This window comes from Ranitomeya variabilis, chromosome 1 (assembly GCF_051348905.1).
Source record: "Ranitomeya variabilis isolate aRanVar5 chromosome 1, aRanVar5.hap1, whole genome shotgun sequence".
NCBI classification, from domain to species: Eukaryota; Metazoa; Chordata; class Amphibia; order Anura; family Dendrobatidae; genus Ranitomeya; species Ranitomeya variabilis.
This window is the reverse complement of record NC_135232.1, coordinates 146,560,232-146,586,168: the sequence shown is the minus strand read 5'-3', so window position 1 is coordinate 146,586,168 and position 25,937 is coordinate 146,560,232. Positions and strand designations below refer to the sequence as shown.

At 40.5% G+C, this 25,937-nt stretch overlaps 1 protein-coding gene across 6 annotated transcripts in view; it reads right to left on the bottom strand.

Annotated features, from left to right (window-relative positions):
• Positions 1 to 25,937, bottom strand: part of RGMB (repulsive guidance molecule BMP co-receptor b) — a 91,787-nt gene that overhangs the window by 9,663 nt on the left and 56,187 nt on the right. For 5 of the 6 annotated variants that reach the window (XM_077289638.1, XM_077289630.1, XM_077289648.1 and 2 more), the window contains one exon: positions 16,508 to 17,016. In XM_077289638.1, coding sequence (XP_077145753.1) covers positions 16,508 to 17,016 — 509 coding nt within the window. Of the gene's footprint in view, positions 1 to 16,507; positions 17,017 to 18,014; positions 18,088 to 25,937 lie in introns of all 6 variants that reach the window. The other variant, XM_077289666.1, reaches the window with a different exon arrangement.

The window sequence follows — 25,937 nt, the reverse complement described above, 5'->3', positions numbered from 1 at the left end:
CTAACCAGCTGTGAAAACAGTAACATCAAGGTACAAAACAGAATAAAGCTTCAGGCCCTCGAAAGCAATGTCAACCCCAATGGCAGATGACCTAATATAGCAACTAAAGAAGAAACAAATGGGCTGTAAATTCTTACAATTCCTTTAATAACATTTTTGCAAATCCAAAGTTTTGGAATCTAGCTCAGTCACACAACCTTATTTATTGCTTTCATTTTTAGAAAAAGAACACATTTTATGGAATATTTAGAAATGACAAAAATCGAGTGAACAAATGCCAGCGCAAGGCGAATAAAAGCGGCTCCTCTCTCCATACAAAAGGACCAGTGAATCTGGTGACACAGCAAGGAAACATTTTCTTAATATTTCCTATCAGTCAGTTTCACACAATTGTTATTGTTATCTCTGTACAGCTACGAAACGTTTGTACTAAACATGGTTGTGAAACGATATAAATGCACATAAAATGCCGGGATTGTGGAGAGAAGAGTGGGAGAAAGTTTAATTTTAAACTTGGCACCAAGCATGATGGAAAAGTTTACATAAAGTTCTGGAGCCTTGATGAAAACAAGCTGAAATGTGAGAGCACTCAAGTGAGGAGAAGTGAAACCTAAGGGTAGATCCAACCCTGATTCTATTGTGTGGGACCCTATTACAAGATGAATGAAAATCACAAGTGTACCGCACGGATCCTGCGGGTCTTTGCCTACTATGTATATTCTACATCCAGTCACACCCTCTGATAATGATTTATTTTTTTAAGGAAACCTGTCAGCTTTAAAATTAAGTAAATTTCCAACTTTCATAACCAAGTTGGTTTAATGCTGAAAATGCTCTATGATTAATTTCTTATCTATTTATAACGTCTGAAAACATCACTTTCTGAATGATACAGAGCTCCAAATGCCTTGCAAATTATTACATGTAAAAGTAAAACACGTTGCTGTCAGCAGCCATAACTATGGAGAACTTAGCAGCTCACTGCATAGTGTGCTATTATTAAAGTTTTGCACTCCAGTGATTTTTTTTTAATCCATCTGGTCAATGGTTGTCCAATATATATAATTCAGCTAGTATTCTCTTTCTATCTGAAAATAAATAGTACCCTTCTCTCCAGATAGGTTATGTGATCTATTGGTGATACTCTGCGAATGACAAACTTTTCTGTTCTTTAATTAGGATAACCATCTTGGTTAACTTGATGGACCGAAGTTATTTCAACCAATGTAACTAGCTTAGTTAGCTGAGGTTACTGTACGAAGAAACTGCATGAACTGTCCCACTGAAATTGTTTACAGGAGTTATCACAAATAATGATGATGACTACACAGCTCCTGTCACACTGATATAATAAAGTAGATCACAGTTCAGTCTCCTGACTGAGTATTTAAAACATACTTGTGTATGCGTGAAAGTAGAAAGAAGGATAATCGCAATGTCATCCCAGAAAATAAAGGGACGGTATTGGCTCTAGCTGCCCATGTGATGATATGCTCATGCTTCATGCTATTGATAGAGCAGAAAGGAATAAACACATAAAGGAAATTAAGAAAGTGACAGAGGAGTAGCTGCACGAATGGCCAAATTGCTGGACTGCCTCTTTAAATTCATTTTATGCCAATATGCAGCTACATCATAAGCGCCCTCTGGTGATGACAGCATGTAACCAGATTATCTTGTTATCAGATTACCTTGTAAATCTGTGAATTGTGGTGAAATTATGGCATTAACCGGATTCGTGCGCATTCTCAGTATTTCACTATAGAGAGAAAAATTGTGACAATCACAAGAGCTGCAATCACAGGGACATCATTCTTACTGTATAGACACAGTGAAGTCATCATAAACGGGCCATTTTTCTCACATGAGATCCCATGATACTTCATGTTATGGAAAATGTAATATTATTGTAAGTAACGGGGTTTATTTAACAAGTTTCCTGGCTAGACTGTTTTTTCCCCGTTGGGCCTGCCAATCGCATTTCTTTGAAGCTACGTATCACAACTCTTAGCTGGTGAGGACAGCATCAATACCAAGAATTCTAAAATGAAATTATCAGACCCAGGCCATGTCAGTGACATCACAAGATGGGAGGAAGAGAACTCAAAAGGCCTGGTACTAAAATGTGTGAAATTATTTGGATGCTAGTTTTTTCTGGGGGGTAAACGGGACTGAAGATTTGTCCTAGTTTCTGCTTTCCTCAGGGACTGAATACTACGGTATATACGAGACCTGAGTGTTAAGGTTTCTGCTTTATTTCCTTTTAGTTTAGGAAACTTGTTTTAAACCTTTTACTGGATGTCATTTGTTTTCTTCATTTTATATTTATTAATTAACCATTGTGACTGTTTTTTAAACTATATTTAATAAGGTCACTCTTGGTTTCTTAAATCTTTGAGCCAATTTTCATTATGTGGAGAGAAGAGAACGCTCATTGTTAGAAAGCTAGCTCTGGAACCAAACCGTAGTGGCGGCAGTTTTGGGTGATTATTTGTGAGTGCCAGATGTATAATGGGAGATTGTAATAATTATCAACAAGTGGTTTTGCACTGATCACTAAGGACACATGCAAATCAACAGCAGCTTATTTTATTTTGTAAAGGTATTTTCTGTGTATATATCCTCTTTAGAAAATATTTCTTGGAAAAAGGGGTTATTCCATAAACAACATATCACCTATCCAAATGATAAGCGACAACTGCGTGATTCAGGTTCCAACAGCAGGAACCCAATTACAGTACTGATCACCACTCCTACAGTCCCCTGCGAGAATGCAAACCTGCTCCATTCACTATCTATAGGACGGGTGGCCAAAAATGCTCACTAGCACTCTATTCATGACTGTTCTTGAGTAGCGTTGGAGGTCTCATCAACTAGCAATCTTACATTCATATTTTATCTTGTTACTACCAGATAAATGTTGCTTACGAGACCAATCCTTTTAAAGGGAATCTGTCAGTAGGCTGTCTATATGGACCTGCAGGTCATAGGAAGCTGAATAAAACGATATCTTGATATTTGCAATGTGATATCCTATTACAGAGAAATCTGTTATGCAAATGAGCTGTTAAAATCTATGGGCTTGACACTAATCTGCATGAGAATCTGGCTCTGGAGATTATTATGTGTTTGTAATGAGACAAGGTTCAACTCTGCTGTACTGTTAGTTATAATTAGGTACAGCTCAGCAGCAGAGCTGCCATCACTGAGAGGACAAGTGCTGCTGCAAATGTTTGTAATGAGACAAAGTTCAATTCTACTGTACTGATCTCAATGCAGAGCTGTGTGTGATAATGAGACTGTCAGTCATTACACTGACACTGGTAATGCCCCCTTTTATTTAAAATATACTCTAGAGGCAGCCCACATACAATCTTGTAAGCACGAGCTATCAGCGTCATGGTTCTGTGCCATTTTTCTGTTTTGTAAAAATTACAACAGGAAGTACAGCCACGTTGAATGACACTTAGGAATTAGTTTTCCTCTACTGTGACAGACATGCATACAGCTTGGAACATCACAAGCCTCATCCTTCCGTGAATGACAGAATCCGCAGAGCCTCTGACAAAGTTGTAGACATGCTGGCCCAGTCATTAAATATCAGGAAATGTCTTCTCCATCTGGCCATAATTACCATACTGGATAAGTGATCAACAAGCTCCAATGAATGTATTTTTTCTATAATTACTTACACATCACAAAGGGGTTAGAAAGCCAGCTGTAAAGTAAAAGAACTGCTGTATCCCAGGATGATTAGAAAAGCTCATTTTCTTCAATTAGAATCATTAAAGTAAGACATCTGTTCATATGTTACCATTAGCATGCCATGTAATGCAATCACTCCTTCCAGAATTATATATGTGCGTAGTGTGTTTTCAAACAGAAATCTGCAAATGGCTTGGACTTCACGGCGAAGCCGCTGTCGGAAACAGTCAGTATCTCGCGTCCATCTGGTAAATGAAATCTTTAGGGTGCTCAATTAAAACTTCTGTGTATGAGCTATAAATTCTTAACAGTGTACATGTGCCGGGAACCTGGGAACAGAATTTAACTTGCCATTTAGAGCCAATATAATTTGCAAATGAGCTTCAAACTGTGTCATGTGGTTTATACAAGCCATTTGGTTTGATGAGAGTTTAATTGCTATTAAATCTTGGTTACCATTAAATGATTTGCATGGAGTCCTCTGGGTTTCCAACTACCACTAGGTTATTTACAGAAAGAACATGTCTGATAACGAAAAAGTATAAGGGCGCTTTTAATTAATGCTATAGATTAAAAAACTAAGCACAAAATTTCATTAAATTAAAAAAAGCAAAACACCTATTTTAGGGACAATTTCCCCCCCATGAGTTACATCTTCCGATCTCAATCTACTTATGCCATTTTCTTTTCCAATGAGCCACCACTAATACTTCCCTTCCCTTATTACATATGCAGAAAATCCCTTGTGCCGCCCCCAATCTGTAGGAAACACTGCCCATACCATTGGACTTGCTCCTAAATATGTCCATGCACTTTGGAGAGCCAATGGCTAACAGTTATTTCTTCCGAAGTCCCCATAAACATGAACTGTTGGTTAAGTCAGGAGTTTATGGGTTTCAATGGTAAGAGGAGAGTCTTACCTCCAGAAGAACAAAATGATCTTTAGTTGGATGGCCCACCATACACTCCATTGAAATGTCTGGACTTGGCAGAATTTAACATTTCCAGTTGTAAGTGCGAGTTGAAATGTCAAGTCTTTAAGGAGAACTATGACATCTCAATTAGTTTTTTTCTACAACAATATGACATGGTTGCAGATACCACTCCACTCCACTCTCTCTACAATGTTTAAAGACTCAGCTGCTGAGAAGACGGAGCAGCTCTGCAAGTTAGCATTTCTGACCACTAAAAACTGATCGGTGGGGGTGCCAGGTGTCAGACCCCGACCAATCAGACATAAATGGCCTATCCTAAGGATAGGTCATCAATGCTACAGTGGTGGAAAACCTCTTTAATTATTCATCACGTTATATCCAGGTTGGCTCAGATGCTGGCTGGGTGACTGCTTGATACAGATGTATTAATATTCCTCTTCCTAATACATGGGAAACAACTTATGTATCTATTGTGCTAGTCCTTCCATTCTACTTGGATTCTAACCTTATATGTGACCTTTCTCCTTTAATCTACTGGTAGACCCTAGGAAAAACATGGCGTCAGCACCAGGCTAGCTCTTGGATTAATAAGTACTATTGGCATACTGCAAGCTTTTGGTTGCATGTTATAATTTCATTATATAAAATGTACTTATTATGCCAGAAACAGAAGAGTTTGTACAATCCACAGTGCTAACGTGTTAACATCGAAAGGCTTTCTTACTATTTTATGCAAAGCCATTCAAAAGAATTGATAGAACAGGAAACACTGGTGTCTGTGGAGGCAAAATACAATCTCTTGTAAATGTACTATATGAGAAGGTATGGCAGTGAATAACATCATATACCGTACCTTACATTTGTCACACAGCGTCATATATATCATTAGAGGAAAAACAAGTGACGTAAGAAGAGACATCTCAAGACCTTCAGTAAACGACCACTGAAAGATGGAAAGTATGAACGTTTGTTCCGTATTTCCCTATAACTTTTTTAGTAGAGACTGATAGAGCAGGACAATATTTAAGTCAATGCTTACTGACTGCTAAAGCTTATTGGGAGAAATGCTAAATAATTACATCATCTCGCTCAACTGCAGTAACCACTAAGACTTTTCTTCATTTTCATTCAAAACTCTAGGCTCGTAAAATGCCTTACACATTAGCTATATATGGAAGGATAAGCAGTGACGCATTTTTACAGTCACTGACGCATACAAACAGTATTGCTTCTAGAGATGAACACCTGGGAAATGTATGGCTTACCATTAAAGGGGTTGCTCAGGATTTTAACATTGATGGCCTATACTTAGGATAGGTCATCAAGGTCTGTTCGGTGGGGGTGCAACACCTTGCACCGCCGCCGATCAGCTGTTCCTGATCTAGTCATCGATCGGAATTGCTCAGTTACAGAGCTGCACAGCACAGCTCCGGCAACAAAAATAGTGGCCACGTACGGGTACTGCACATCCCCTATTGATTTGAACAGGTGACGGATGTGCAGTACCCAGCCGCGTCCACTACTCAGTCGACCGGCGGGGCTGCCATGTGTCACGCCCCCACCAATCAGACATTTATGACCTATCATAAGGATAGACCATGAATGTTAAAAGTCCCTGACAACCCCTTTAAATAGAATAACTGAATATGGAGCAAGGCTCCATGGGAATAAGTATACAAATTAGGCCAATTACAAAATGAATGAAAACTATCCTGCAAGTTCAAGTTGATACCAAATACATCACTGTCTGACCTGAGCATGGCATCATGTAAACGCAAAGCCAGAAATTCATTAACAGACAAATTGTTTCTAAGAGATTTCCCCTAAGCAATAAAGTGCAGAGTCTGGCTGGACAGTGCAGTGGTCTTGACACTATGTGGAGGGAAATACTTGTTCTCCTGAGGACACCATCTTATTAACAATGCTACATGTAAATTGGCCTTCTCACAGAATGAAAGAACCTAACTCAGTGCACAACTCTCCTCGGGAACATCATTTTGTGAGAGCGAAATTGCATTCTAGAAAATAATGTGATATGTCACAAAGATGCCACAAAACAGCAGTCATTACATGTCTCACACTGGTAATGTCTCCTTTCATTTAAAATAAATACTGGAGGCAGATTCTCATAAAGATCTGTTTGGCCCATAGACATTAATACCTTGTTTACATAATAAGAAAAAACTAAATTTTGCTGGAATAAAACATCACATTGCAGATATCAAAGTATCACTTTATTCAACTTCCTTTGACCTACATGCCCATATAGACGGTTGGGAGGGGTGATCCTACTGACAGATTCCCTTTAATCTTGCTTCTCCAACCTCAGCAACTGGCCTCATTGCTGGTGGAGCACACAACATCCAGCTCTTGTTCTTAACCATTTTGTTTTTCATCCAACAAGTAATGAAAGCCATTTTGTTTTACATCGTACACAGCATAAAGGTGATGTTAGATAATATGTTTAATTGCAAAATGACTATAAAATATGTTCAGACAAGAGATCAATAGATTACAATATTCTAAATACGGTACATTTCTGAATTTCCACCAGAGACTGGCTTTTATCAGAAGACATTAATTAAGTTATTTTACAGACTGATTCTGCACTTAGAAAAGCAAAGTACACCACATACAAATGATCAAGATGACGCCAAGATTGACACACAAATTTTAAGCGTCATGGTGTAACATCATACTGCCAACCAAGTATGGTTTCTATGCTAAAGGGGTTTCATGATGAATCATTACATTCCAAAAATTAAAATGATGTGTGTTGATCTAACCATTGGGAAACAGACCAAAAAACAGAGGTGCCTGACCTATTCAGAAATCTGTTCCAGGATCTTTTATAACAGATAGTGAACCTGCAGCTTCATCTCGGCCATAAAAGGACATCCCAGTAATCTGAAAATTCATAGCATACCAGCAAGTACAAATGCTATAAAGTTCAAAGTAGAGAAAAAGAGAAGTACAAAATACAATGTTTAAAGAATGTCCAGAAACCAGGCGTGTAGAATATGGGAGATATAATTTCAGGTCAATCATTTGTATCCTATCTGGCATGTGATTATAAAACCCTCTTCAGCATGCAGCTGTATGAGAACACCTAGCTCTAAGGGGGGAGGGGGGGTCAAACCTAAAAAAGATGTGAGTGACAGACCTCACACTTTGAGACAGCCAGCTCAGAGCAGGACAAAGGCTTGCTTGCAATATACCGTAGTCATGATGAGGCTGCCAAAGAACATTCTAAAAAAACCATAAAAACATATGGAGATACTATACAACGTAGCCGTACATCGTGTACACTTTTGACTTCTCTGGAACGGACCAAACCCCTCCCAGGGTCTCGCTACGTTCTAACACCTCAGGGAGAGGAGATACATAGAATAGTTAATTATAATAATTATTTTATTTCTACAGCGTCAACATATTCAGCAGCACTGTTAATTGGTAACAGATAGCAAAACCTTCTCCCTAGGACTGTCCATTAAAGAGTTATGACTCATCTTAGGTTTTGGAGATTTTAGCTGCAAAAGACAAGGGGAGGGGATTTAGGATCAGTCCAGAGGGCAGAAGGGGTGTGACCCAAAGGGGATAAATGATAGTGCAAGGCCATGTGGTCTCCCTCTCTGTTATGCATGCAGTAAACTTTGAAAAGGGGGGGTCACGTCGAGTAATGTGCCATGAAGTACCTTAGAGCCAGCTCGCAGTCCATGCCTCCTGCGGACCAGCACATACAAGGTTGAAAATCATCCCGGTAATTGACATGATCCATCTATAATATATCTTTTGTGATATCAGTATTGTATTTGCATATCTTACCACTGTATATAGTGTATTGTCTAGTGTGCCCTTAATGTGATTAAATATATAATTTAACCTTCAGCTGCTCTTTTATCTTGATCCATAAATCCACACGTCCGTTTCTTGGTTTAAATTTCCATGCTACTAGGGTTGGTTTCTGGCCCAATATAATCCTGTTAACGGACAGGACTTATATCCAACGAGGAACTGGTGGCATTCCTAAAGGGCTGGCAGCGCTCTGTTTCACTGGTGCTAGTGAAAGGAGCCTCTCAGCTTGTCAGGGTTTTGAGTGAGTGTGATGCCACGTCAGTGACTGCAAGGGCAACATCCTCTCACTCCCCATGCCTCCCGGGACCCATGTGGACAGGGGTGATAGCTTGGTACAGTCTGTGTAAAACTGTGCAAGATGACCTTACGTGTCCCCAGGGGGTGCAGAATGTCACGTTGGTGCAAGTGGGGAGACCATACCATGTGATCCCTCCAATGTAATCGTTTACGTAATCTGTAAACTTTATCATTACGTGATAAAGTTAAAGATTTTCTATTTTAGACTGGAGAGTCTGGCAGTGTCTCTCTCATAGAGAATACAGGAGCGCTTGGCAGAGTGAGCACTCCTGTGCATTGCAGAGTCGGGTGACGGCTACATATAGTTTATAGGGGCTTTATAGATATAAAAAAACACTAGAAAAGACCCACCTACTATATACAAAGCTTTATTATACAAATATATTAAAAAGGGTGAGACGACGTTGAGCGGGGGCACCACTTCGTTTCTCTTAGGGTGCCAACCTCTAAGTAAGATAGCGGAACCATGAGACCTTTATTAGGGTCAGTATCCCTACTCGCCCATATCTCTGACCGTTTTTAATATATTTGTGTAATAAAGCTTTGAATACAGTAGGTGGTTCTTTTCAAGTCTTGTTGATTAATTGGAACCTATACTGGAATCAAAAATTGTGTAATTGCTTTATAGATATAGCCAACAATAGGGCCAGAGGAAGGAGACACAAAGTACTAAATAGAAAAGTCATGCAAACAGTCAACAGCCCAGCACTACGCACTAAGTGTAACACTTGGATAGATTTCTAAAAAAAAAAGTTGTTGTTTCTTACAGCCAACCAATCACAGCACAGCTTTCATTTTACCAGAGTAGTTTAACAAATGAATGCTGAGTTCTAATTGGTTGGTATGAGAAACAAGGACACTTTTGATAAATCTGCTCAAGTGCTATGAGGTAAATCTGGTACTGCAACTTCTGAAGCTCAGTTGCACTACCAGACACAACCAGCTGACAAAGTGGTGCTGTTTTCTAACCTCTGACAACCATTTCAGATTTCTGAAATAAATAAGGAAAGAAACTTAACAAAAAAAACCTCAAACAGCTATGTAAAACACATGTTTTATCTACAATGGACAATGTTCACTTTCAATCATAGACTGATTTACTTATCTGAATGATAATCCATTTATTTTGCCCTGGTAAAATAATTAGTTTCCTCATCATCATCGTTGTCTGCAAAAATGTCAACATAGTATAAAGGTGATGTAATGGGAGTGAGTCATGTAAAGCAGGTAGACACTATGAAGCACTTGTCAGAAACCACACGGAGATACACAAATGCGCACAAATTGAAACATGTTACAAAGCCCATCGCAACAACACGCCTGTTTGCTAAACACAATGCAGCAGTCAGCTCAGAGTTTACGCACGACACACACCTTGCTGAAGGCCCGCAGATCAGAAATACGGCACTCACACTTTACACCGGGAGGCGAGAAGAAAATACATGTTATAGGCTGCCACAGAAAGAGAAAACCCTGTAACTGCCACATAGCACATCACTAGAAAAGACACAACTAATACACCGCTATATTCCATGTCCTCAGTCTTGCAGAAATTCCAAGGCAGAACGGTTGCTAAGGATGTGCTGACAGTCGTCGTGTAATGGCTGCTGTTAGGCAGTCTGTCCCTAGCAGCCACTCTCAGCTCAGGTTCCTGCTATGTAAACTTGTTAAATGGAAGTCCCCAAAACCTTCATTTACTGTCACAACCATCGCATTGAATGGGCCGTAAATATTCTCGCTCAGATCACTGGCCGGCACAAACATGGCAGCAATCTGCTGAAGAACCATCAAACGCTTGTTTACCAGCTGATCGGATATTTTATATGGCCAATCTGATAGTTATTCGGGAGATGTCGACATTATAAAAACCATATGTAAAATTAATGATCACCATTTAAGGGGCTTTCTCAAAATTACAAGTTAACCCCTATCTATAGGATGACTTGCTAATTCCTGGCGTTCCGACCCACAGCAACTGTAACGCCAGTGCCCTTACCCTCTCTCCAGCAGGGATGCTGACATACAACCCGCCGTGGCCGACCAGCTGTTCCGGCTCCTGCCGCACCTCCTGTGTCCAAGGACCTGCGCACGTCACGTAGGTCTCCTGACAGCATGCTTAGAGCATGTGCACTCCCCACTTCTTAAAGGGCCAGTGCACAGTCCGATTGTGTCCCCAGCCAATATCTGGGAGGCGCCAAGTATTTAAAGCACCTTCCCCAAGAGGGAGGTGCCTGAGAAACTTCAGAGTTTAGTTTGTATTTAAGCTGCTAAGGCCACTGTCATGTCCCAATTCCTGCAACCTGTCCTGATTCTCTGTAACTTCTCTAGTAATCCAAACCTGTACTGTCCATACTGTCTTTATAATCCAAAAGTCAGGCTATCTGAACCAGCACCAGTATCCTATCCTGCTTGGGACTCCGAATCTGAACTAACATTCCTGATCCTAGGGGACATTACCGGACACTGCCCTGGAGTGGTACCTGGAGGCTACCTGTAGCTCAAGCCTGACCTCACCATCAGAGGCTCCAGTGAATATCAGGTAGCTGCTTAGTTACATCCCTCCAGGTAAAACCCGCTCAATGGCGCGGTGGGTCCACGATCCACCAGCATGACAGCAATCCTGAGAACGGAGAACCCGATAGTGCTCTACTCAGCAATCCCATAGACAATGAAAGGAGCACGGGCTGATCATGCACCTTCATTACATTTGAAACATTTTTGGGATCTCTCGGAAATCCCATCTGTCGGACTCCCAGCAATTAGCAAGTTACTAACTATCATAAGGATAGGGAACAACTTGTGATTTGGGGAAAATTCCCCCATACAGTTTGTGTCTACAGATCTTCAATCGAGCGCTGACTGGTTGTATTAACAGTGCGCGTAATGGCCTAAAAACTACTGGTGTCAATGTGCCACAACGTGCAGCTCCATAAGGTCTATTCTCTACTCCCATGTTCCTCCAATTTCAAACACTCGCTGAGTAGGAGGATTTGTAGGTTATGATGCGCGCTGCCAACTGATCCTGAAACAGACAAAATGTACAATTGAACAGTGGTTTATTCAATTCACTTCCAATTTCAAATAGAGGCTAAGAGAGATTTTAAATGAAAAAATCCATACGAACTGGTCTGGTAGCTGGAATGCAGTCTGTATGGGCAAAGCTATACGTAGCCTTACCTAGTACATACTAAGGACACACACATGCACAGGGCTCTATGTCAGCAATGCATATCCATGACACCAAGATTTCTACGGCTAATGAGGTACCATGTGACAAAGCTCCTTCCTAGTAACCAATATACAGGAGCACATACTATGAGACACTATAACAGAGCAGGTTATTCATTAATGGCTGTTCCCTGTAGCTGCTCTTCCCCCGCTGCACGGCGGCGCTCACAGGAGAGCAGTCATTTACAGGCTCTTCTCTCTTCTGCTGCTACCAATTTTTAAGAACTTCAGTAAAATGCACAGTTTTATACATCCTGGCACAGTCTGTGCACCGCCGGCAGGGCCCCATCTGTCCCAGCTTTACCAGGAGCACTACAGCCTTCTATTTCTATGGAGCTTGCTGTTCTCAAAATTAAGACTTAATGCGTGTAGAAGACAGACGACATTTTTATATGAATTATAGCTGCTCTGCCTCATGGCATAATTCTGCAATGGTTTAGAGGACAGTGAAATATTTCTCCGGGCTAATCTGAATCATGAAATACCCAATATGATGGTAGTATTATTGATATAGAGTTTGAAGGGAACTTTTCAGATAATTCATGCTCCCAAACAAAGGGTTCCATGAATGGGAGACCTTATAAGCTAGGCACTGTATAGCACCCTATACGTTTTCTTTGGGACCACAGCGTGATCCAGAAGCAATAGCTTGAGAAAAATTTTGTAGAAAACCGAAACCTCACAAAAATTTTCAATTAAAATGGAGAGCACCACCGAACCCTTGATTGTTCTCTGCACAACTTCAATCAAATGTCACATTTGCATGAAGGGAGGACGCAGTGGACTCTCTACCTTATTATCTGAGACTCCCGTTCCACTCGCACCTCGTCTCCTACAGGTGTGCACGCCGAACTCTACTACATGGCTGTGCTAGATTGTCTGGTCTCTTCCTATACCCACATACGAGGCAGCAGTTAGTCCAGCAGAAGCTGGCAGAGACCCACCCCAGTGCCGAGTCATCTTGGTCACCTCTTTGCGGGTTTAGGCTCAAAGTATGTTTTCTCTGAAACTCCGCAATGCTTCAGCATAAAACATACAAATTGTTAATACTGGAGACTACAGAATAGCGATCAACTATAGTTCTGTTGGATGTAAATCACCCTTCTACTACATGCAGGGAAAATGGCTACCTAGCTACCAGTATATGGGACAAGTAGCCAGTGCAAGAAAACTGTCCCCCTAATGTCCACAGTATTTTAACACACCTGCAGTTTAATGGTTCATAAATCAGTGGGCGTCCATCCCCTATGACCCTCACCAATATCAGACCACAGACGAAGAGCAAGCCATGCATGCCTATTTATGATTTGTAAGAGCTAAAGATACTTGTGTAAACCACTAAGTGTTCTCCGATCCACATGTTAGAAAACAAGGCAAAATCTGCTTCTGATGAAAATTAATTTTGGTGAAACAATTTATGAACTTAAAAATGCAGTCCTGTATACACAGTATTCATTGGCATGAACAGAAAACGAGAGTGCAAGGTTCATAGATCTATATTCTTACTACTGGCAGAAAGTTCTTTGACAATGTGGAGGTATGTAAATATTTTTTTGGGAATGTCTGGGATAGAAAAAAAAAAAAAAAAAAAAAAATAATATATATATATATATATATATATATATATATATATATATATATATATATATATATATATATATATATATATATATATATATATATATATATATATATATATATATATACACATACAGTGGGTACGGAAAGTATTCAGACCCCTTTAAATTTTTCACTCTGTTTCATTGCAGCCATTTAGTAAATTAAAAAAAGTTATTTTTTTCACATTAATGTACACTCTGGACCCCATCTTGATTGAAGAAAAAACAAATGTAGAAATTTTTGCAAATTTAGTAAAAAAGAAAAATTGGTATTTCACATGGTCATAAGAATTCAGACCCTTTGCTCAGACACTTATAGTTAAGTTACATGCTGTCCATTCCTTGTATCCTCCTTGAGATGTTCTATTACTTCATTGGAGTCCAGCTGTGTTTAATTAAACTGATAGGACTTGATTTGGAAAGGCACACATCTGTCTATATAAGACCTCACAGCTCACAGTGCATGTCAGACCAAAAGAGAACCATGAGGTCAAAGGAACTGGCCAAGGAGCTCAGAGACAGAATTGTGGCAAGGCACAGGTCTGGCCAAGGTTACAACAGAATTTCTGCAGTACTGAAGCTTCCTAAGAGAAGAGTGGCCTCCATAATCTTTAACTAGAAGAAGTTCTGGACCACCAGTAGTATTCCTAGACCTGGCCGTCCAGCCAAACTGACCAATTGTGGGAGAAGAGCCTTGGTGAGAGACGTAAAGAAGAACCCCAAGATCACTGTGGCTGAGCTCCAGACATGAAGTAGGGAGATGGGAGAAAGGTCTAGAAAGTAAACTATCACTGCAGCTCTCCACCAGTCGGGCCTTTATGGCAGAGTGGCCCGACGGAAGCCTCTCCTCAGTGCAAGATATATGAAAGCCCGCATAGAGTTTGCTAAAAAAAAAAAAAACACATGAAGGACTCCTAGACTATGAGAAAAAACATTCTCTGGTCTGATGAGACGAAGATAGACCTTTATGTTGATAATTCTAAGCGGTATGTGTGGAGAAAGCCAGGCACTGCCCAATACAATCCCAACAGTGAAACATGGTGGTGGCAGCATATGAGGATGTTTTTCAGCTGCAGGGACAAGACGACTGGTTGCCATTGAAGGAAACATGAATGCGGCCAAGTACAGAGATATCCTGGATGAAAACCTCTACCAGAGTGCTCTGGACCTCAGACGTGGCCGAAGTTTCACCTTCCGTTAAGACAATGACCCTAAGCACACAGCTAAAATAACAAAGGAGTGGCTTCAGAACAACTCTGTGACCATTCTTGACTGACCCAGCGCCCTGACCTAAACCCAATTGAGCATCTCTGGAGAGACCAGAAAATGGCTGTCCACTAACATTCACTGTCGAACCTGTCGGAACTGGAGAGAATCTGCAGAGGATCCCCAAATTCAGGTGTGAAAAACTTGTTGCATCATCCCTAAGATGATTCATGGCTGTACTAGCTCAAAAGGGTGCATCTACTCAATACTGAGCAAAGGGTCTGAATAGAATCATAGAATGTTAGAGTTGGAAGGGAACTCCTGGCTCATCTGGCCCAATCCCCTACTCAAAGCAGGATTCACTAAATCATCCCAGACAGATGTCTGTCCAGACATCTTTTTTCAAAAGTAGTGCCCAAAACTGGACACAGTATTGCAGATGAGGTCTGACCAAAGAGGAGTAGAGGACAATAATGACGTCACGTGATCTAGACTGTATGCTGCTGTTAATACAACCCAGAATTGTATTTGCCCTCTTTGCTGCTGCATCACACTGTTGACTCATGTTCAGTCTGTGTTCTATTAGTATACCCAAGTCTTTTTCACATGTGCTGTTGCTTAGCCCTATTCCTCCCATTCTGTATATGCTTTTTTCATGTTTATTGCCCAGATGTAGTATTTTACATTTTTCCCTGTTAAAAATCATTGTTAGCTGCTCCAGTTTATTTATATCTTTTTGAATCCTCTCTCTCTTCTCTATTATTAGCTATCCCTCCTAGCTTTGTCATGAGCAAATTTAATCAGTTTACCCTCAAATTTAATCAGTTTACCTTCAATACTTATGACCATGTGATATTTCAGTTTTTCTTTTTTATCAAATTTGCAAAAGTTACTACATTTCTGTATTTTCAGTCAAGATGGGGTGCAGAGTGTACATTAGTGAGAATAAAAATGAACTTTTTTGAAACAAAGAGTGAAAAATTTAAAGGAGTATTCATACTTTACGTACCCACTGTATATAAAACTGAAATGTCAGCATGCAAAATTTCAAATTTTTAGATTTAGATGGCAAAAGATGGCCTTCAATTTGCTACCTGTACCCACATCATTCAAAGCTACAAGATTCAGATTTGTTCTCTTTCCAGAAAACCTTTCCCTGCTTGTTGGCATCCATTGTGTAGCAGCATAGTGGCTCAGTGGTTAGTACTATTGTTTTGCAGTACTGGGTTCCCAGTAAAGGACAACATCTGCAAGGAGTTTGTATGTTTGTTTGGGTTTCATCTAGGTACTACATTTTTTTCCCACCAGCCAAAGACATACCGATAGAGACTTTAGATTGTGAGCCCCAATGGGGACTGTGATAGAGTCTATAAAATGTTGTGGAATTAATTGCGCAATCAGAGTGAGTAAAATGAAAAAAAAAATATTGTATATTGGCTCAAGTATCTCGGACTCCCCAAGTGCATTTTTATGAAATAAGCCTACACAATGGCAGCTTGAACCACAGATCATGGATGCTTGATTTAATGGCTATTAATATATCAAGTAAACATTACTAGCTGTAAAAGAAAACTCACACGTAAAACAAAGTCCTACCATTGATTTCAGACACGCCTCACCTCCCACAAAGTTAAAGCAAGTCACAGCTTGTTATTTAGTTACCTTGTTAGTGGCTGTAGCGCTGGATCCAGGGACTACAGGCACGTTGGTCACTTGTACAGACAAATAGTTGTTGTCTATGAGTGGCCAAGCTCCTTCCACCTTGCAAGTCTGAAAATGATCTTTAAAAGTTCTGAGATGTGGATCTCCAAACAAGCCACAAAAGAGGTAATTGGGCTGAGGCTTTTCTCCAGCCCCTGGTTCTCGGGCTGTCACTTTGCTGTGGAAGTTACAATGGTCATTTGAAAGTTCTGGGTTTGTAGAAGATGTGGGACCATCCTTTGAGCAGTTTCGTTGAGTCATAAGATCACTGATTCCCAGCACTGCAGAATGGTAGACTAAGTTTCCACGACAAGCTTTCGAAGTCCTCTGTGTGCAGCCATCATAGGCCCGCAAGGCTTTACAAAACTCAGAGTCAAAGCCATCACTCCCTGAATTTAGATGTGACGTTAGAGACACAAAGTCTGTTGTGCACTTCTGTATGCGGCACTGTGTTTGCTGCTGACTGTAACCTATTAGAGAAAAATATTGACACATTATAAAAAAAGTTATATACTGTAGCTATAAGTAGGTAGTAGGTAGCAGAAAGAATTAAATACTAAAACATGTCTTAATATCAAGCATACGTTTAGCAACAATGAAATGAAGAACTTGCAAATGACAAATATGTAATGGCAAAATTTGAGACTCTACAGTCCGCTGGATTCCCAAGAGTTTCAGTAGCAAGAAATAATGCAGAATTCATTCTGGGTGAATGCTGCTATCTAGGATCTAACATGTCCTGTCCACGAATGTATAGTATTGTTCTTAAATAGAGGAGTTAGCACATTTTATTTTAATACAACAGAACAAGACATTTCTCTTTATAGCTAGGCTTGTACAGAACAGGGAATAATCAAAAAATGTCATATGGGCCAGGAAAATCAACAGCTATGTCCTTAGATCCAGGAGAAATTCCAATTATGGAAAAGGAAGGATCTAAATGATAAAAGTGTACTCATTTCAATCCTCTGGAGAAAAAAAGCATTAGGGTAAACGTATCTACAGGTAGCCATGCATTATTAGTCTAACCCTAATGTGAACGCTCGTTTCCCCATAATTGAGTAGCATCAACTTGCTTTCTGATCACCTGACAAACGAGCAAAGTGTTCGTCTGTTGGGTGAAGTGATCTTTTGGTTTGCACAAAAGATCATCTTTCTCAGCAGCACATCAACATGTTTAAACAGGACTTGTGCTGTCAAGGACAACGACAGTCTCAATCTATGAGCACTGAGCACAGAACAATCTTCTACTGATGTAGAAAAAAAAAGGATCGGTCATGTCCTATGTACACATGCTCAATTAGTTTTCTCCCCTTTACATATTCAAAACCTAGAGTGCTTGTGTTTGTGAAGGTTGGGAGAAATAGTTGTCAGCTGATCGTTTTTTTGTCCACAACTGTTGAAGGTGTTGGCCAACTTGAGGTCGGACTAACACATGCAGAAACTGCTGATTGGTTCAGGCCATTACCATCCTGTCCACAGTGTTTCCTCTGCTCGGGCATAGATGTAGAGGCCACAGGTGATCAGTGGACACCGATTTCCTGCAGAGGTGACAAGACATTGATTAAGCTGGGATACCAATAGGTAGGTATAGCTATTTTTAATTTATGCAGACCCCTGAGATTCCAGGACAACCCATTTAATGTGAAAGGGTGGTGATGGTATTAATTGTGTCAATATACAATAAATATGTAGCAAATCAACAAGCACAACCCACATATAATCTGTACGTGCTACATGCTCGCATAACATAAAACATATGCCTAAAGAAAAGACCCAGGGCTACATGAATAAAAGCAATGCTACTAGTGTATACTGCTATCTTTATAGCTCTTAATCTTTTCTTTTAATGTCCATTAGATAACTATGTTGTAAACCTTTCAATTTTAGTCTACGCTTAGGTTGGGATTTCAACATGCTCCATCCCTTGTTCCACAAAAAGTAAGCCATTGTCAGAGGTGTCCGATAGTGCCCTTTTTCATTCCTACTATTGAAAATAAACAAGACACAAGTGAACATATGTTTCAGGGAGTTGAGATTAATGAATTTAAAGTGAATCTGTCAGAAGGATTCAGCCCCTTAGTCAAGAACATGAAGGTGGGTCATACAGCTGGAAAGGGAGATGCTAGAGAAGTGCTGTGACACTCCCAGAGCACTTCAACCACATTTTCATATGATCAGAGATTGTTCGGACAGGGAGCACTAGGTCGCATAAGTTAAGGTGTGGATGACGTTATTTTTCAGACAGTAAAATGACCCCCCCAAAAAATTGTGGGCTTAGGTTGTTTTACAAGATTCCCTTTAAAATGGTTTTCAAGGCTGAGAAGAAAAGTCTGCAGTCATTCTACATGACTACAGACTGCTGAATCCTGGCAGTATGGAATGTGCACGCTGTTACAATACTGGAGAAGGTGGGGATCACATGACCATGTGAATTTGCATCTTTACCGTCACGTGCCGACTACATTCTCCTTGACTTCTCCAAAAGAGCATTAAGAGACGCGAAGGGCAAGTGATGGCAACTGTGCAAATGCATTTTTGCCAACACATGACCGCCTATTCGAACAGGGAATACTGTGGGATCGTGATAGAGTGTATCGAACACTGTCACAATTTGTCAGTCTGCAGTCACACAGACTTTTCTTCTCAGGCTGGAAAATTCCCTTTCAGAAATATGATCATTCAAACAAAATCTGTAAAATGTTTATGGTCATTTATGGAGAAGACCGCCATACCGATTTCCCTCTCTCACTGAGGGTCAGCATGGCTACATTACAGAGACCCCTATTCACATTTGCTTCTACTCATACAGGATTTTCTCACAAGACAAAAATATTATTAGCTAATGTGGATGTATGAATTTCCTACCACATATTGCATTCATGACCAGTACGATTCTTACATGGTGAAATATCAGATAAAGTAATGATTACAACCTCCATACAATCACATTTTATGAGTCTGAATGATGATATCTGTAAATCGGTGTGGTACAACAGAAAAACCTAGACTAGCCATTGCAAGAGAAGAATGCTGCTAAACATACATTCTTTGTGGCTATTAGGTTTGACCACCCTGATGTTACTTTACAGCCTGGGAAACCTTGCCAGGAAAACACAGGTGGTAAGCTAATATTCCAATCCATGTACATACAGAGGAAGAAAAAAAAATGAATATCAAATTTCAGTCTACGCCAACGAAAATTCTAGCTACACTTCTCACAGACAGAACAATCTAGTTCTCCTGCATGGAGCAAATCGAATTTCAAGCCTGCTCTGCTTCTCACAAGACGTCTTCGAAGAAAAACACAAGGCATGCCACAACCAGGGAAGATACATTTGTAGCTTGTCACTTCTTCAAAGGTCGCAAAAAGTCCAAACAAACAGCTTGGCCACATAGCAGGCCTCCCCTGAATAAATAAGGGCATTCCTCCTCTGGAAAATTGCACCGCTGGGAAAGCAGAACACTGGGGCTACAGAGGATCCTGGACTAAAAGGCATGGCTTAGATCTTGTCACATTCAGAGTGTGCAGAAATAGGAGATGTAAAAAAAAAAAATCACAAATCAAATTCCACATTTTCCAAGCAATGAATATTTACAGGAAGATTTTTCATAAGTAAAATCAGGACATTTGTATTCTACAATTCCAGTCCAGGCAGTGCATAGTAATCCAGAGTATGAAGGCCCCACACTGCCGTTATCTGCGACACCGCTAGAATGACACCAGCACCAGGGATGAGTATTATTATTTTACTAAGGAAACATAGGGATTTAGAAGGTTTTGTCTGAGTAGAGGAAAACCCCTTTACAGGTTTATATTAGGAAACAACGTATGACATGTGAAGTCTTATTTTGGCATGGGGACCATGTTTACAGATTATAAGTATTTCAAGATTTACACACACAAACAAAATTTGTGAAATCTTTTAACATTCGAAATTTGTCAGCTAAAAGTACAGAAACAATTGGTAATTCAACCAATCGTAACATATCAACTATCAGAGTTTAACGAACTCTTCAGCCAGGAGCTCAAAGACGGTGTCTGTTTAACTCAGGTCTTTAATGGCAGAGCTATGATCAGCGAGTACAGTTTAGCTACAGCGTCTGCAGGGACACCTTCCCCTGAGAAAGCTGCACGTGAGCCCCAACAAGTCTCCTCTCTTCCTCCTTCACTATGGGTAAGCATTACAACCTATAAACCGATCTTGTTTCATCCTATGTCCGTTGGGTCTTTATTACATATGGTGACTGAGAGTGTATAGGTTTAGTATCTATGTTATACTGCTTGATATTCTGGATTGGTCTGGTGGATCTCTATCTGTTAATCCTCCTTATTTTGACATTTTGATAATTATTTTTATTATTATTTTCTAATAAATATTATTGTTTTAATTTCATTGGTGGTTTATGGTTACTCCAATTTCTTCTTTGCAAAGTGTCTGCAGGGAGTCTGAGACACACCCCCTGTCTCATCATTGGCCAATCTGCTGCTTTCTCCCGCCCCTTACAGCTCTGCCCTCTCCAGATTGGCTGATGTGTATATGTACAAATCTGCCACAGGCTCCCCAGGAAGTCAGAGCATGGAGAGAAGATTTCTAATATCTTAGGCTACTTTCACACTAGCGTTACCTGCATTCCGTCACAATGCGTCGTTTTGCCGAAAAAAACGCATCCTGCAAAAGTGTTTGCAGGATGCGTTTTTTCGCCATTGATTAACATGAAGCAACGCATTGTGACGGATTGCTACACGTCGCACCCGTCGTGCGACGAATGCGTTGTGCAGTGGCGGACCGTCGGGAGCAAAAAACGCTACATGTAACGTTTTTTGCTCACGACGGTCCGCTTTTTCCGACCGCGCATGCGCGGCCGGAACTCCGCCGGAACTCCGCCCCCACCTCCCCGCACTTCCCCGCACCTCACAATGGGGCAGCGGATGCGCTGGAAAAATGCATCCGCTGCCCCCGTTGTGCGGCGGAGACAACGCTAGCGTCTGTAACCTCGGCCCGACGCTAGTGTGAAAGAAGCCTTAAGGAAATACCGATTATAAAGTACACACAATCAAACCAATTATGAATTACAATTTATGCACAACAGTGCAATCCTACATTTTGGAGATGCTTTACCAAATAGCAGATAAACATCATAAATTAAACTATAACCTGACGGGAGTGTCTCTGACATGCATTGTATAGAAAGTTCCTGCTTCAACAAGAGAACGCATAAGTATTCTTATTCTGCACTTACAACCAGTGTTGATCCTATTTCATGATATTAGTAAGTTACCCTTCTGTTAAAGTAAGGAAATCCCACATTGCTCACCAAAATAATTTGAAACTGACAAACTATTTTCAATTTCAATGTAGCGAATATCAACTAATGAAAATCAGATATTGCTTTTAACCCCTTTCCAACCTTAGACGTATAGATACGTCTAGGGTTGGCTCCCCGTTTGCTGTGGGCTGACAGGTGCCCAGAACAGCCGCAGGTGGAATCGTGATCCACCCGTGGCTGTTAACATGTTAAATGCCGCTGTCAATCTCTGACTACGGCATTTAACATGCTCACACCGGGTGCGCGTCACTAATCTCACATATCACCACCCATGACCATGGGTCGCCGATGCGTTGGCATGACAACCCAGGGTCTGCAGGAGACCCCTGTGGTTGTCATTGCCGGATAGCTATGAGCGCCGCCCGGCGATCCAGAGCGGGGAATTTGATACATTTATGTCTATATACTGCTAAATTATTTGGCTTAAAAATATAAATGATGAAAAAACTCCTAATTTGCTAATTTAAAGGAGCACTTCCACTACATCTTTTATTACCTAAACCTGTGGAAATGTAAGGTATATGTAGTGTAAGTGTGCTGGATCGCTCTGCTCGCAGTGCAAACCGGAAGCGTCTCTATACATTGCACGGCTCCATGGGCTTACAGTGTAAGGGCTCATACTCACATGTGAGAAACACAGATGAGTCTCGCACATCAACACCCGGCACTCAGGAGCGGAGCGTGCAGCTGCATGTATTGCTATGCGGCTGCACGCTCCGCTCCTGACAGCGGGGTACAGTGCCGGGTATTGCCGTGTGAGACTCATCCGAGTTTCTCGCACGTAAGTATGAGCCCTAATAGAGACTTCCGGGTCACACAGAGCAGAGCGATCTGGCAAGTCGGGATAGTTGTCATGTGATCCGGAAGAAGAGGACCAGAATAGTGCTGGAGACTGGTAAAGCCGACGATCAGTGAGTATATTACTACATCTACATTTAATATACATGTGTTGGAAGTGCTTCTCTCAGTTAATTAGTAATAAATCTCAATAAATGGAAATAAATTCATTACTGGCCCCTCAGGCCCTTCACTTGGCATAACCCAGTGTATCCGTTTTCTGCTTTGCTGTATACTTTTCATTTATTCTCTAAGTTAAAATATATACTCTGAATATGAGGTGAAGACAAGTTCACCAAAGCTAGGCGTATTGGAACTAATGTGATATTAAGACCCTTCTGATCCTTGCAAATAGCTTTTACCTCATTGCTTTTTGAACATCCTGTACTGCCTACACCCAGAAATATCCATTATTCATAAATTTATAATGACAGCACACACTTTGGTTAGACAGGGTGCCTAATAGGAGAGGAAAAAAAAACAAAAAACACTTGACAGAATGCCAGTGCAACGCTTAGTAAAAGAATCTTGGGGAGCCGGCCAAGAACAGCCATGAAGTGTATGGGTAAGCAGCCTGCGCTCCATTCAATCTTCATTCAGGAAATGCATGCATTGCTTTGCTGAAATCAGACGCCTGTACCTGGCATCGGGATAAGATTACACAGAGGTAATGCTCTGCATTGATTGTCAGATCCAGTTTGGGCTTTTTTTTGCCCTCATCGTTACCAAATCGGCAGACATCTACACAGCAATGCAATAAAACTCTTATTTGCAGCTTAGGCTGGATTTACACCTTACAATTACAGGTGCTTCTCACAAAATTAGAATATCATCAAAAAGTTCATTTATTTCAGTTCCTCAGTACAAAAAGTGAAACTCCTATATTATATAGAATCATTACAAACAGAGTGATCTATTTCACGTGTTTATTTCTGTTAATGTTGATGATTATGGCTTACAGCCAATGAAAACCCACAAGTCATTATCTCAGTAAATTAGAATACTTTATAACAACAGCATGAAAAATGATTTTAAAATCCGAAATGTTGGCCTACTGAAATGTATGTTCTGTACAAAAATGCACTCAATACTTGGTCGGGTCTCCTCTTGCAGCAATGCGGCGTGGCATGGAGGCGATCATCCTCTGGCACTGCTGAGGTGTTATGGAAGCCCAGGTTGCTTTGATAGCAGCCTTCACCTCATCTGCATTGTTGGGTCTGGTGTCTCTCATCTTCCTCTTGACAATACCCCATAGGTTCTCTATGGGTTTAAGGTCAGGCGAGTTTGCTGGCCAATCAAGCACAGTGATACTGTTGTTTATAAACCAGGTATTGGTAGTTTCGCCGTCTTACCTTATGCCATGTGTCCTTTTTCCATTCTTTCTCTATACAATTCATTGACTACATAGAGTTTTCAGTGATCTTTCAGTACAAAAACGCAAGAGTCTTCCTTCCGCCTCATCGTACATTTGAAGCAAGGAATGTAAATGATGCCGTGCTACTCAGAAGACTTTGTGCCTTTGGGAGATTTTTGATGAGTTTTTATGCTGCGTATTTTCACTGCATAAAAACACAGCGTGTTAGGCTACATTCCCAAGATGAGTATTTGTTGAGTTTTTGACACTGCAGAATTTCTGCACCTATTATGCAAATTAGTTTACTTGAGTTTTTTTCCTTGCGCATTTGTGTGCGTTTTTTTGTTACATACGTTTTTGATGCAGCATTTTGTCTCTAATTTAGTTTGCCATGATTTAAATAAAGCTGCTTTGCTTTTGTTACTTCCTGATTTTTTGCTTTGACAAAAATGTATTGATACTTAGGTACGAAATACAAGTGTTTTTGATGCAGTTCCACAATGGAAACACACCAAATCAAAATGTGCATTTTTTTTGCTGCAGATTTTCCACATCTAATGCAGGTCTATGGGAATTTCCGCACAGTGTTTTTCCAGTTCGCACAGTTCTGCGGACTGGAAAAACACATTGCAGGTCAGTTTACATTGAGTGAAAAGAAAAGTCCAGCGGTGTATCACTTACTGGGCTGCCTGCTGCAATTTTGATAAAATCACTGTTTTATTATCTACTGCAGATCTAGCAGTGCTCTGAATGCTGAGCTCTGTATAACCCCGCCCACACCACTGATTGGCAGCTTCTGTTTACAAGGTGCATAGGCAGTAATCTGCCAATCAGTGGTGGGGGCGTGGTTAGACTACCTGTCATCAGGTTTACTAGTCCTCTAGTGACAATCTCCTGCTGATAACAGTAATTTTATCAAAACTACAGCAAGCAGCCCAATAAGTTACACATCACTGGAATCAGGATCTCGGTCTCTATATTATCCTGCTCTTAAGTGGTACAAGCTTGCTGACAGATTCCCTTTAAGATTTGCTCTCTGAGAGACAACGTTTGGGGTCTCCTTCTGTTGGGAGAGAAAAGGTTCTCCAAAATAATTTTTTCACAATAATTCATAGCAAAAGAGAACAACAAACCATAGAGGCCCTTTAGCAAGGCAAGCAAATCTGTGCCATGATACCACGTGCCGACAGCTATGCACTTAGCAAAGCAAATTCTGTCACCCTTTGTATTATGAAAAAGAATGACTCCGATTCCCATTTGCGGGAGGCAGAAAAGTGATTAAATCTTATCTGGATGTGGGAAACATTACTCTTCTCTTCATACAGCAGATCATATTTTCTCAAGATTCCTGGGATAGATTGCACTTACTAATGGAATCCTGCTTTTAAATGTGCATTTTGGTCGTACAAGATGAGATTAATGGTTTGTTTGTTGGGCATTTTGTGAGTGACAACGTGGTAAATGTGAAATAAACACCGTGCATTACCTAACACAAAGAGCTTTTAAATGGCTGAGCGCAGAGCAGTAATTCTATTATTTTATCTATATTAATCAGTAGTGGGAAAGTATACCCGGAAGGGTAAAAAAAAAAACGGTACTACGGTTTCTTCAAATTAAAGGCTATTCGTTGTAAGATAGAAAGCTCTACCATTTTCTGGTATATGAATCATCGGCTTTCGTGATCTCTGCTTCCTGGTATTAAAAAATGAACATTATTCCAGTGGCAAAAACAATCTGTCCTAGTTATGTAATGGACACACGGGTGCTCAGATCGCTACACAAATCACCGTGCTGTGAGCAGGATTGGGGGGGATTTGTTAAAGCGAATCTGTCAGTAGGATTTCACTCCTGAAACTATTTATATGCACG